This window comes from Tinamus guttatus, unplaced genomic scaffold (genome assembly GCF_059628265.1).
Source record: "Tinamus guttatus ecotype Peru unplaced genomic scaffold, ASM5962826v1 Tinamus_guttatus_pri_ptg000383l, whole genome shotgun sequence".
Lineage (NCBI taxonomy): Eukaryota > Metazoa > Chordata > Aves > Tinamiformes > Tinamidae > Tinamus > Tinamus guttatus.
Window position 1 is genome coordinate 817,953 of NW_028288917.1, and position 11,651 is coordinate 829,603.

The window sequence follows — 11,651 nt, forward strand, 5'->3', positions numbered from 1 at the left end:
AAGTGTACAGGCCTTTTCCACAATTAACTAATAATGTTAAATGAAGATTCAATATTGTACAAACTAGAATTTTAAACCCAACTAATATTTTCTAGGGAAGGAAAAAAGAAACTCAAACAAGCCCTAAATAACTTTTGCACTATAACTTCAAACTTGAAGATGAAATGAAAATACATGCTGCTTTGTTTTCACAGAATAATTAAAATTCTGGAACACTTGTACAGACATATATCTGTAAGTATGTGCTTTGTGCTACTGTTTCTCATCTGCTGGAGTACTGATGTCAGGAGAGGGACTTGAAAAGCAATTGTGGAGCAAAGGAAGAAGCCAGAAAGAGTGAATATTTTACCATCAACTAAGGCAAAGAAAATCTCACCATAGATACTCCTAGCCTTCAGGATCAAGTTTCTCATATATGTGTATATATGTATGTATGTTTGTATACGTATACGTGTATATAGAAAAAGGCCAAATGCTATCAATATTAACATGGATACTTTTATTAGCTTTATTTCTGTAGCAAATGCGAGGTAAATATAGCATTTTTGAACTTCAGATACACGATCACCTAGTGCTTGGAAACTGTCCCCTGTCATATTACCTTGTAGTCTTCTAGCTTAAACTCAGGAGGCCCCATCGGGACACTAAGTGAATCACTTGCATATCATAGGCCTTTAAAATTTTAGCCAACTTTTCTTGTCTTGAATTCAGAAAAGCAAACAAAATAAATTCTGAGCTGTGAGTAGACTGGTCAGTCTGAATGAAGTAACTTGATAAAGCTGATAAATAAAAACTTGATTCCTACATTTATTTTACATTTACACAAACATGCATATGCACTCCATAAACTGACAATGCACTAATGGCTTTAGTGACTCCTATCAGATGAATATCTGGCTAGCCATTCTTTATTCCGTTTTAAAATATAACTAATGATTCATTCATTTAAGCAAAGCTGCACTACAATAACATAGTAAATTAGTCCATTTATTCCTATTATTTTCCTCATCAGAAAAAAAAAAAAATACATAACTTGAAATGCTTTTTTGGAAATTACTGGGAGTTAGCCTTACCAAACTTTAGAAAGCAAGTTCTTCTGACTCTCTCTTCCGAGCTGTAGACAATCACTGCACTGAGGTTAAAAGGGCTAATAGGACCAGAGAGATGTGCTATCATGTACTTCAGTCCTGGCAAAGATCTACGCTATAAGCGGTATCTGAGAAATTTCTCAAGAGATGTCAGTGAAGCATGCCAGAGGCTAACTTCCCTTTTTGTGATTTGTGCCTCTATTTGCATGTTTTTGCCTTAATCCACAGTACAGGTTGCCAAATGGAAGCTGTAACTAAAAATTATCATTCTGATGATCAAAGAGTCTTTGGGGAAGCTGAGAAATCAATTTAAGGTGCCGCCCACATGAAAGCTGAAGTTTAGCTTTCAAAGTGAGCTCCACTAAATTCAGCAAAATATATTCTTGCATCTTTTTAAAAACTAAGTGAATCTCTTGCCATTTACAGTTCTGTGGCTTACTTATTCCCAAATATCTATTTTTTGGAATGCAAACATAGGTTTCCCATGTCTTAAAAATGTTAGGCTTTCATAAGTATTCACTGTATTACAAATACAGTGAATACTTATGAAAGCCTAACATTTTGCAACTGTATTTGCAATACAGTGCAATATTGCACTGTATTTGCAATACAGTGAATACAGCAATCACTGCAAAATCCTCAAGGCCTGAGGACTGAATTCTCCTATGGAGGGATAAGCAGCTCATAGCCATTGGAAACCAAGTGCTTGACAGTATCCTTAGAGCTACCACCAGCTTTCACATAACAGGCAGACGGACAGGGCCCTGCCTTTTCTCTGCTGGCAGCTTTCACTTTGCAGCAAAGTTTCTAAACCACTAATCTATAAATGAGGTCAGGCGATGTACTGAGAAAGGACAATTTCAACTCTTCCTCCTCACCTGGGGTGTTGTCTAAGGCATCCATGCCAAATACTGCAATGACGAGGCCTAAAACCAGTGTAAGATAAATAAAATAAAATAAAAATAAAATATAACATAATAAAATAAAATAAAATAAAAAGCAATAAAATTCAATTATTTAAATGTTAATTGTTGACATTAATGAACAGCAAGACTAAATTATTGTAAAATTCATAGTTTCAATATTTGAAGAACTCTTCCTGGGTAATGCATAGTAAACAGCCATGTAAATGAAAGGGAGAAAGTGCATATTTCAGTGTGCAGAAACATGTAACTAAATAGCTATTCCAAAGTGTGGCAGGACACTGACACAGAGTGGATTTGTACTAAGGATCCTGAATAACTATTGCACTCAGCACATGTAATTTATGAAGAACAAGCCCGTTACGGCAGATCAAAAAAGAGATACCCATGTCAAGTGCAAGGATTCCTAACAAAAATCTGGCCTATAGGCCTCTTGAAAGTACTAAATAGAGTATTTACACCATCTGGTGGTTTCTGGGAAGCTGACCCTGTTTGTCCAAGTCTGTCTGCATGTGCAGATACCCACACACTTCTGCCTCTGCCCACATCCGTGCAAGCCCCACACCCGCATGTCCTTTTGCTGGGGAACATCAGCATGAAGGGAGCAAGGCCCTTTTCAATTTCACTACAACAACTAGTAAGTGGTGTTAAGGGAAGGGAGAAGCAAGGGCCAGGGAAGCAGAGGCGCTTTCTTGGCTTCTTAGGAGGTTTTGCAGAGAAAAAAAGTGGAGAAAGATTGTACATGTCCAGCTGCTCCAGTGAATGGAGTAGCCTTCAGCCTGTCACCTCCCTCCTCCAAATGGCAGGTGTAAATAAACACTGAACCTCAAAGCAGCATGTAGAGACAGTACCCAGTATTGCATCAAGCCTATCACCTTCATGCTACCTTGAGCTGGGTAGGTTTTGTAACACAGGACCTCTTTTTGCCATATCCAAGTTCCTCCGCTTTTGGATTTATCTCCCTGCTCTACATCCCTTGATTTCACATACATATGTGATACCTTACGCTATGACAAGGTGGTGTCTGGTCCAAAGCTCTGCTAGAAAAAAAAACACATAAAAAGAGACTTTTTTTTTTTTTTTTATTGGTGATCTTGCAGTGTCTTACGGGAGCTGCTGAAGGTTTTCAGGAGGAAGTGCCTTCTGGAAGTGGTGGAGACTTTTCAAGAGGAAGAACCTACTGGGAGCTGTGGAGGCTTTTCAAGCAGCAGCGTTGTGATCATCCGAAAAGCTGCCTGCTGCTAAGTCTGCGTTTCCTTGGGCTATGAGTTGACACAGCTTCATCACAGAATCCACAAGTTGGCCAACAAGTTGCTCATTTACTTGAGCAAAACTGTCAAAGTGATCCATGGATGAACGTGGCTGTCCGATTGAAACTTGTTTTTGGGACTCACTTGAATTTCCATACTTGCTAGAGCTCCTATGTGTTTCACTGGAGCTCTCATCCATACTGGAGCCTCCCTCACTTAAGAGGTCCTGTATGAAGCTTAAGAGTTTATTTTTTAGGTCTACCTTTACATAATTCAGTTGTTCTTGTATATCATGTTTTGGTCCTGAATATGCTGCGAGGGATTTTGAGCTTTGGCGCTTCCCAGCATTCTCTAAGTTAGAATCTCGATGGACAAACCCAAAGGCAGCACTGCCATACTCAGAAGAGCTTTTGTTACCATTTGTCTGCTGCAGTAAATGCTGTTTTATCAGCATTAACGCAGTCATGATGAGGTCCTTTGCGTATTTATCCATTGAGCGACTTTTTTCTGAATACTTGTTTGATGATGAGTAAGATGTACTGGCTCCTCTGTCCTTATCCTTACCTAGATTATGCATTTCACCCTTCATTGCTGAAATTCTCATGCCTTGAGATTTGAAGTCTGACTGGGACCTAGCTTTAACTGCTGTAAATGCTAGGCTTTGCCCTCTGGCTTGTTTCTCTTCTGATAAATCCCTGAGTAGGCGTTTCACCATTGCTTCCAAAACTTCAGTAGCCTTCTGTCTTCCTACGTTGAACAGATTCTTCTTCAGCGTGGAAACAAAGTCAGAGTCTGTCATGAGCACCCCAGTGACACTGTGCAGATTTTTCATGGTCGAGTCTATCAGGTCAGATATGACTTCCTTGGTGTGTTCCAGGAGAACTTTCTTCAGAAATACACAAGCTGGCACTTTTTTACCTTCTTTCTTTTGTACTTGCATGGTTTCCAGCAAAGAGAACACCATGTCTGAACCAACACAGTTGGCAGACACCATCAGAGCTTTGCTTCCAGAAGTATCATCTGATTTTTTTCCTTGACTCATTTGTTTGTCTCGTTTGCCACTACTGGCCATCTTGCCTCAGAAGAGTGAAGTTTCCTTGGAATCTAGGTTGTTCTGATTAGCCCTGTCTAGTTATGACCTTGCTTCAGCAGCTTCACACACCTTCAGTAATGTGATTTTGCACACACAAATGTTATTTACAAAGTGTGAGACTTTGTATTGCTGTTATCTGCTGCCTGGTCACTGGAGCACGTTAGTGAAGTCCCTCTGGCATGGCTTGGGGACTGGTCACTATTATGTTAGTGAGCACCCGAGCGGGCCCCAATAGGCTGGAAACAAGGGCCTATTTGGGAAGTCCTTCTTGAACTGGTGCACAACGAGCCCTGGTTGAAAGGACAGGCCACTCCTTCAGCCCTTGAACTACCTTGCCGCCTTTAGTATGGTTATAGGTACGTATCTTATCTTGCCTCCCTTACGACAACTACCTCTTTGCTCCGCAGATTCTGCAGGTGAAGTTTGTTTCAAGGTTCAGAGATGTTCCCGCACTGGCTAGCAGCTGTTGTTGCTGGTGACTGTTTGGCTTCTTTGCTCAAGCTGGTGACATTAGCAGAACATCACTTCACGTTCCTCGTCCCTGTGCCCAGCTGGGTGGGTGGCGGATGTCCCCTGCGCACACGCCTGCCGCGCTGGCACCACCCAGCTGCCTTGGGCTCCTCACACTGGAAGCAGAGTCTTTCCCAGGACCATGAAGAACCAGTTCCCTTCTGCTGGTTGAGCTGCTGCCAGCGCTGATGTTGCTTCCTCTCTCATCTGTCCATGCTCCCCGACTGCCAGGTGCGTTGCCTGACGGTTCCTATAGCAGCGGTGACATCACAGAGCTGGGGACAGCGATGTCACCTGTAGTCACCGATGGCATCACAAAGCCCTGGCTCTGCTCAGCTCCCTGCATGTGTCCTGGGGTTTCCAATGGCTGTACCTGCTGAAAGAGGAATGTCTGTGTCTCCCACCTAAGCAACCATGAGTCAGGGGGCAGTACAATAAATAAACAAATAAGTAAACAAATAAATAAACAAATAAATAAAGGCTCTCCCCTCCTCTCTGGACTATCCTCTCAGGGACACTCCTGCCTGGTGGCCTCGCTGCCACCTGCTTCCTTCTCCCTAATATGCAGTGAGTCCTGGTTGCTGTTGACCCCCACTGAGCCTCAGGCCCCTGATAGTCATATGACTGAATACTGGTCCTGGGAGATGTCCTCTGCTGTGGCTAACTGTATTCCTGGTGCAGCTAAAGCTGGTCTAGCAGGACAAGTCAATATCGTACAGAGCATAACTTTGTGTAAGCGCTGCCATGCTTTGGGGCTGCTCTTTGGGCGACTCTTCAATAAAACTGGCAATTTTCTGAATGGTCTCTAAGTAAATAACTCAATCCCCGGACAAATATCTGTTCTCCTCCTTCCCATTTCCTTTCCCAGCTTAACCTATGTGTGTCCATGAGCTGTTCCTTCAGCTCTGAGTGCATGTCTTCTTCAGAGTGCCCAGAGTGTTCATTTCCCCTTTTCATTTGTATCTAAGTACAGTGGAGTACAGTATTGTTATATTCTCTTCCTCTCTCCATGTACAACAGTACCTGAAGTTGCACTGTGAAGGATAAACTGAATAATAATAAAAAAGAGACTTTTCTTTTTTGATAGAATTCAAAGTGTCAGAAATCCACTGAGTTAAACTTTGCTAATACACACATATAACATATTTTGCACATTTTTTTTTCTAGCTAAAATACTTAATTTTGATTCTTTTTCCTAAAGAGTACTTACATGTATTAACACTGTATCCCAAATTAATAGTAAATACTGAGATGTATACCAATTTTTTAAAGACATCTGAAACTATAAGGGACAGAGATGAAAAAAAAGGTCTAGGTTCTTGTCATGGAAAATTCATTTTCTTTAGTGTACAAGTTAGTTAATGAAATGAGCTAAGGTTAACAGGCTGTGCCATGTTCCTACTGTTTAAGTTTAAAATATTGCTGATACTAACTTGTACTCCAAACAGGAATATTTAACAAAAGGGAGAGAAAGCAATTTTTAGAAAAATCACCAGTGCTAGAGTTAGTGTTTGATTCCTGCAGAGTTTGAATTTAATCTTTCAAGCTGAAAACTTGAAAAAGCTAGAACATGTAAAATTTGCATATATGCAAATTATATGCATATGTATATAAGAGACGTCACAGAGTCATCTGCCTTAACCAGTTCAAGACTGAAATGCTTTCCACTCCTTTGAGAAGAATTCAAAGGTACTAGAAGAGATTGCTGTAGGAGAAAGAGAGGTGACTTAGGACTTGAGTTTCTAATATTGAACAAAACCCAATCCTTTATAAATAACATCTCACCAAAAGTTGTCTCTATATTCTGCGATATTTGCTGACATATTATGTCTATCTTATTACTTTTAAGTCTGAAAACTGATGGTAGAAACATCAACTTCTGTAACTAAAAACTGTCCCACACATTCTGAGTGCTAATTCATAAAATGAACATTGTAAGTTGTATTGTGTAGCTTCAGTCTTATTATCAATCATGAAAGCAGGCAGAAAGGCTTATGGTCACTTTCTTAAAAAAGATAGAAGGAAAATGTTTCTACCATGCATAAAACAATTGAATTCTTTTTGAATGATGACCATAGTATAAGATTTTTTTAAATCTCATCCTAAGAAAATGTTAATATGACACAGAGACAAACAGATGGGATTTCCAGAAGCAATAATCAGCTAGACTATAAGAACTGCATTTAGGTTACCAATCAGAAGAACTAAACAAACATACACATACTACATCTGGAAGTTATACAGTGTTTTAAAGGTAATGTCTCATCATGAAGTCTCCAAAGATTTACATTAAGCATTTTGCTATTTGCCATTATATTTCCCCCTCTTCCAAGGCTCTCAGGGATATTGAAACTCAATTTTAATGATGTTTACAATATGCACTTTTAGCTGAAGCAAGGTTCTCTTTTCCCAGTGTGATCAGGAAGCTTACCCTGAATGTATTTATTTTAACTTAATTTCCCCAGGATGTATGCTTTCTTTTTTCAAATAATTAACTTCTAATTCTCCCTCTCTCCCAGGACACAGAGCTAAAAGAGATAAGTGATATTTAGGGGCACTTAGTTGTAATTCCAAATATTTTGAAATGATCATGTTAGTTGTAATTCTATCAAAAAATCCCAGTAAGACAACTGGTTTGTCTTCAAATTGCACATACAAACATAATTTGACTTATGCTGCTCTTTTGAAAGCAACACACATCTGCCACTCTGTGCCCAAAGACTAGCAGGAAAAGGAAAACTAAACATTCAGAAAAGGCTTTCTTGATTTAATGACAAGAGAAGCTAATGGTCCCTGGATGCTGGAGTAGATCAAGGGCCTGCTTTGCCTTTCCTACCCACTCATGGCCAAAATCATAGAATTGAATCATAGAATCATAGAATGCTTAAGGTTGGAAGGGACCTCTAGAGGTCATCTAGTCCAACCTCCCTGCACACGCAGGGTCACCTAGAGCACATGGCACAGGACTGCGTCCAAGCAGGTTTTGAAGATCTCCAGAGAAGGAGACTCCACAGCCTCTCTGGGCAGCCTGTTCCAGTGCTCTGTCACCATCACTGTTAAGAAATGTTTCCTTAAGTTCCTGTGGAACTTTTGGTGCATCAGTTTGTGGCCATTACCTCTAGTTCTGCCACTGGAAAGAGGCCAGCACCATCCTCTGCACTCCCTCCCTTGAGGTACTTATATACACTGATACACCCCTCTCAGCCTTCTCTTCTCCAGGCTGAACAGGCCCAGCTCCCTCAGCCTCTCCTCATAGGGCAGATGTTCCAGGCCCCTGATTATCCTCGTAGCCCTGCGCTGGACCCTCTCCAGCAGCTCCACATCCCTCTTGTACTGTGGAGCCCAGAACTGGACACAATACTCCAGATGTGGCCTCACCAGGGCTGAGTAGAGGGGCAGGATCACCTCCCTTGACCTGCTGGAGATGCTCTTCTTAATGCACCCCAGGATCCCATTGGCCTTCTTGGCCACGAGGGCACACTGCTGCCTCATGGTCAACTTGTCGTCCACCATGACACCCAGGTCCCTCTCTGCAGAGCTGAGGACTTATGCTGCTTGTGTCCAGCCAAACTCTGCAGGAGCAGGTTACTCCTCAAGACAGGGGTGCACAACGATGGTGCAGCTGTCCTGGGTGACCGTGTGCTTTACAACACCAGCCCCAGCACGCACCACACTCTCGCCACCTGCCTGGTGCCCACCTCAGGATCACACCAGCACACACTACAGAAGGTGCCATGTACAATGCACACCATTACGCACGCCTTCAGAGTTGCTGCTTAGTCATAGTTGCTTCACTGAAAGTGAGATTGGGACATCAGAGGACCCCAGAGTCAAATTAAGTTTGGCATTATCTCCAATTTTTAGTCAGACTGTACGGAGACAGGATTACAGAAGGATTGACATTGGAAAGGACCTCTGCAGATCCTCCAGTCCAACACCCCAGCTCAAGCAGGGTCACCTAGAGCATGCTGCCCAGGATTGTGTTTGGACAGCTCATAGATCAGAGAATGGTTGAGGTTGGAAGGGACCTCTAGAGATCATCTAATCCAACGCCCCTGCTCCAGCAGGGACACCTGGAGCACGTGGCACAGGGCGGCATCCAGGTGGGTTTGGAAGATCATCCATTGAAGGAGACTCCACAACCTCTCTGGGCAGCCTGTGCCAGGGCTCTGTCACCCTCACAGTGAAGAAGTTCTTCCTCACATGGAGATTGAACTTCCTGTGTTTTAATTTATACCCATTAGCCCTTGTCCTGTGACTGGCCACCACTGAGAAGAGTTTGGTCCCATCCTCCCCTCAGGTATTTATACATATTGATCAGATCCTCTCTCAGTCTTCTCTAGGCTGAACAGGCCCAGCTTACTTAATCTTTCCTCATAAGATAGATGCTCCAGTCCCTTCATCATCTTCATTGTTCTACGCTGGACTCTCACATCCCTTTCGAATATCGCTAAAGAAGGAGACTCCACAACTACCCTCGGCAACCATTATTGCCCTCGCAATAAAGAAATTTTCTCTTGTGTTTGGATGGAACCGCTTGTGTTTCAGGTTGTGCCCATTGTCTCTTCCCCTGTTGCTGGGCACTACTGAAATGAGTCTGGCCTCATGCTCTTTACACTGCTCCTTCAGATGTTTATAAACATTGGTAAAATCCTCCCTCAGTCCTCTCTTCTCCAGGCTGAAATGTCCCATCTCTCTCAGCCTTTTCTCATATGAGAGATGCTCCAGTCCCTTAATCATCTTAGTAGCCCTTTGCTGGACTTGTTCTAGTAGCTTCATGTCTTTCTTGTACTGAGGAGCCAAGATCTGGACTTTCCAGACGCAGCTTCACCATGCCTGAGCACCTCCTTCAACCTGCTGGCCTAATGCACCCCAGGATACCACTGGCCTTCTTAGTCACAAGGGCAAATTGCTAGTTCATGGTCAGCCTGTTGTCCACCAGGATCCCCAGATCCTTCTCTGTAGAATTGCTCTCCAGGAGGTCGGCCCTCAGCCTGTATGGGTGCATGGGGTTCTTCCTCCCCAGCCTCTCTGGGCAGCATGGGGTTCTTCCTCCCCAGGTGCAGGACTCTGCACTTCCCTGTATTGAACTTCAGGAGATTCTCCTCTACTCATATCTCCAGTCTGTCCAAGTCCCTCTGAATGGTTGCATGGTGCTCTGGTGTATCAATCACTCCTCCAAGTTTTGTATCATCAGTAAATTTGCTGAGGATGCACTCTGTCCCTTTACCCAGGCAATTGATGAAGAAGTTGAACAAGACTGAACCCAGTATTGACTCCTGGAGGGTACTACTAGCTACAGGCTCCAACTAGACTGTGCCACTGAGCTCTGTCATTCAGCCAGTTTCCAATTCATCTCACTATCTAATCCACATTTCCTGAGCTTGGCTATGAGGATATTATTATGGGAGATAGCGTCAAAAGCCTTACTGAAGTCGAGGGAGACAACACCCACTGCTTTCCCTTCATCCACCGAGCCAGTCATTCCATCAGGGAAGTCTATCAGGTTGGAATCCATGTGATATCCTTTGTGAATCCATGCCGACTGCACTCGATCACCTTCTTGTCCTTAATGCGCTTGGAAATGGTATGCAAAATGAGCTGCTCCATCATCTTTCCAAGGATGAGGGTGAGGCTGATTGGCCTGTAGATCAGCCTATCGTTCACTTAGAGTGGTGAAGCTCCTCAGGGTTTGTATATCTACTGACTTGAGACAAACTCTATTAGCACTGGAATTCTCTTTATGTGGAAGTCAATATTAGCAGTTTTATCCCAGGAGACCCATTCTTCAGAGCCAGGAAAGCACCTCAAGATGGTAAATCCCCCTGAAGCATGGCTGTAGGCATTGCATGTCCAGGATGCATCTGCCACCATGGATCAGATGATAGAATGTTCTTTACGCAGCACTTTCAGTGAGACTCTGAATCCTTGCAATGTCAAGAAGCAGCATTAACTGCAGTCAAGGAGTGATGCCTGTCGCTGCTACATCTCCTTAGGAGGTCCATAAGCATTTCTAGCTCCTGTGAGAATTCGTTTAGAGCTAACTGTCAGCAAGCCAAGCTGTAATATCATCTGTTACAGCGTTAACGTGTTATCTGTACACTGCCACTTTGTAAACACACAGAGCACGGAATTTAGTTCTTGAACAGCCTTCAGTTTCCTTTACAGGTGACAAATGGAGACAACGAAAAACAAAGTGGCTTTCTTTCAAATTCTTGATGCCACTGTATACCACATCTTTGTGCTCTCTACCTCCTGGCTGCCAACAGGACCTAACTGTAAGAGGCTAACGATATCACAGAAAGAATATACCAGTGAAAGAAGCCAGATCTGGCACACCGTATGTGTATAAGCACACTAGATGCATAAACATTTCTCTCTGGGCAGAGAGATGCAAACAAGAGACGCAATGAGGATGAAAAAGCTATCGTGGCCATAAAACAGGTCACAACATGAATCACAAACTTGTCCTGACAGTTGAATTGGCAAGGTCAAGGCTAAACAAATGCCTCATGCACGTAAAATACATTTTATCTCCAGCATAAAAGAAATGGTCTTAAAAAGACTGACAGAAACTGGACAAGAATTGCCGAATTCACACCTGCTCCTCCCATCTCCATGCAAGATATGAAGATCTATTTTTGTCAAGAAGCTGCCCATTGTAGCCTGAGTCCATGGACTAGACCTACACACTGGAGTGTGTCCAAGGAAGGGCAACAGAGCTAGTAGAGGGGCTGGAGCACAGACCTTATGAGGAGCAGCTGACAAGCTGGGGTTATTTACTCTG

The 11,651-nt window shown here is 42.9% G+C and overlaps 1 protein-coding gene across 1 annotated transcript; it reads right to left on the minus strand.

The window, feature by feature from the left end:
* Positions 1-3,079: 3,079 nt before the first annotated feature.
* LOC148593543 (A-kinase anchor protein 4-like) lies at positions 3,080-4,333 on the minus strand. Its single transcript, XM_088530537.1, has one exon. It carries the CDS (start codon positions 4,331-4,333, stop codon positions 3,212-3,214), a length of 1,122 nt encoding a protein of 373 aa, XP_088386663.1. The 3' UTR covers positions 3,080-3,211.
* Positions 4,334-11,651: the final 7,318 nt, after the last annotated feature.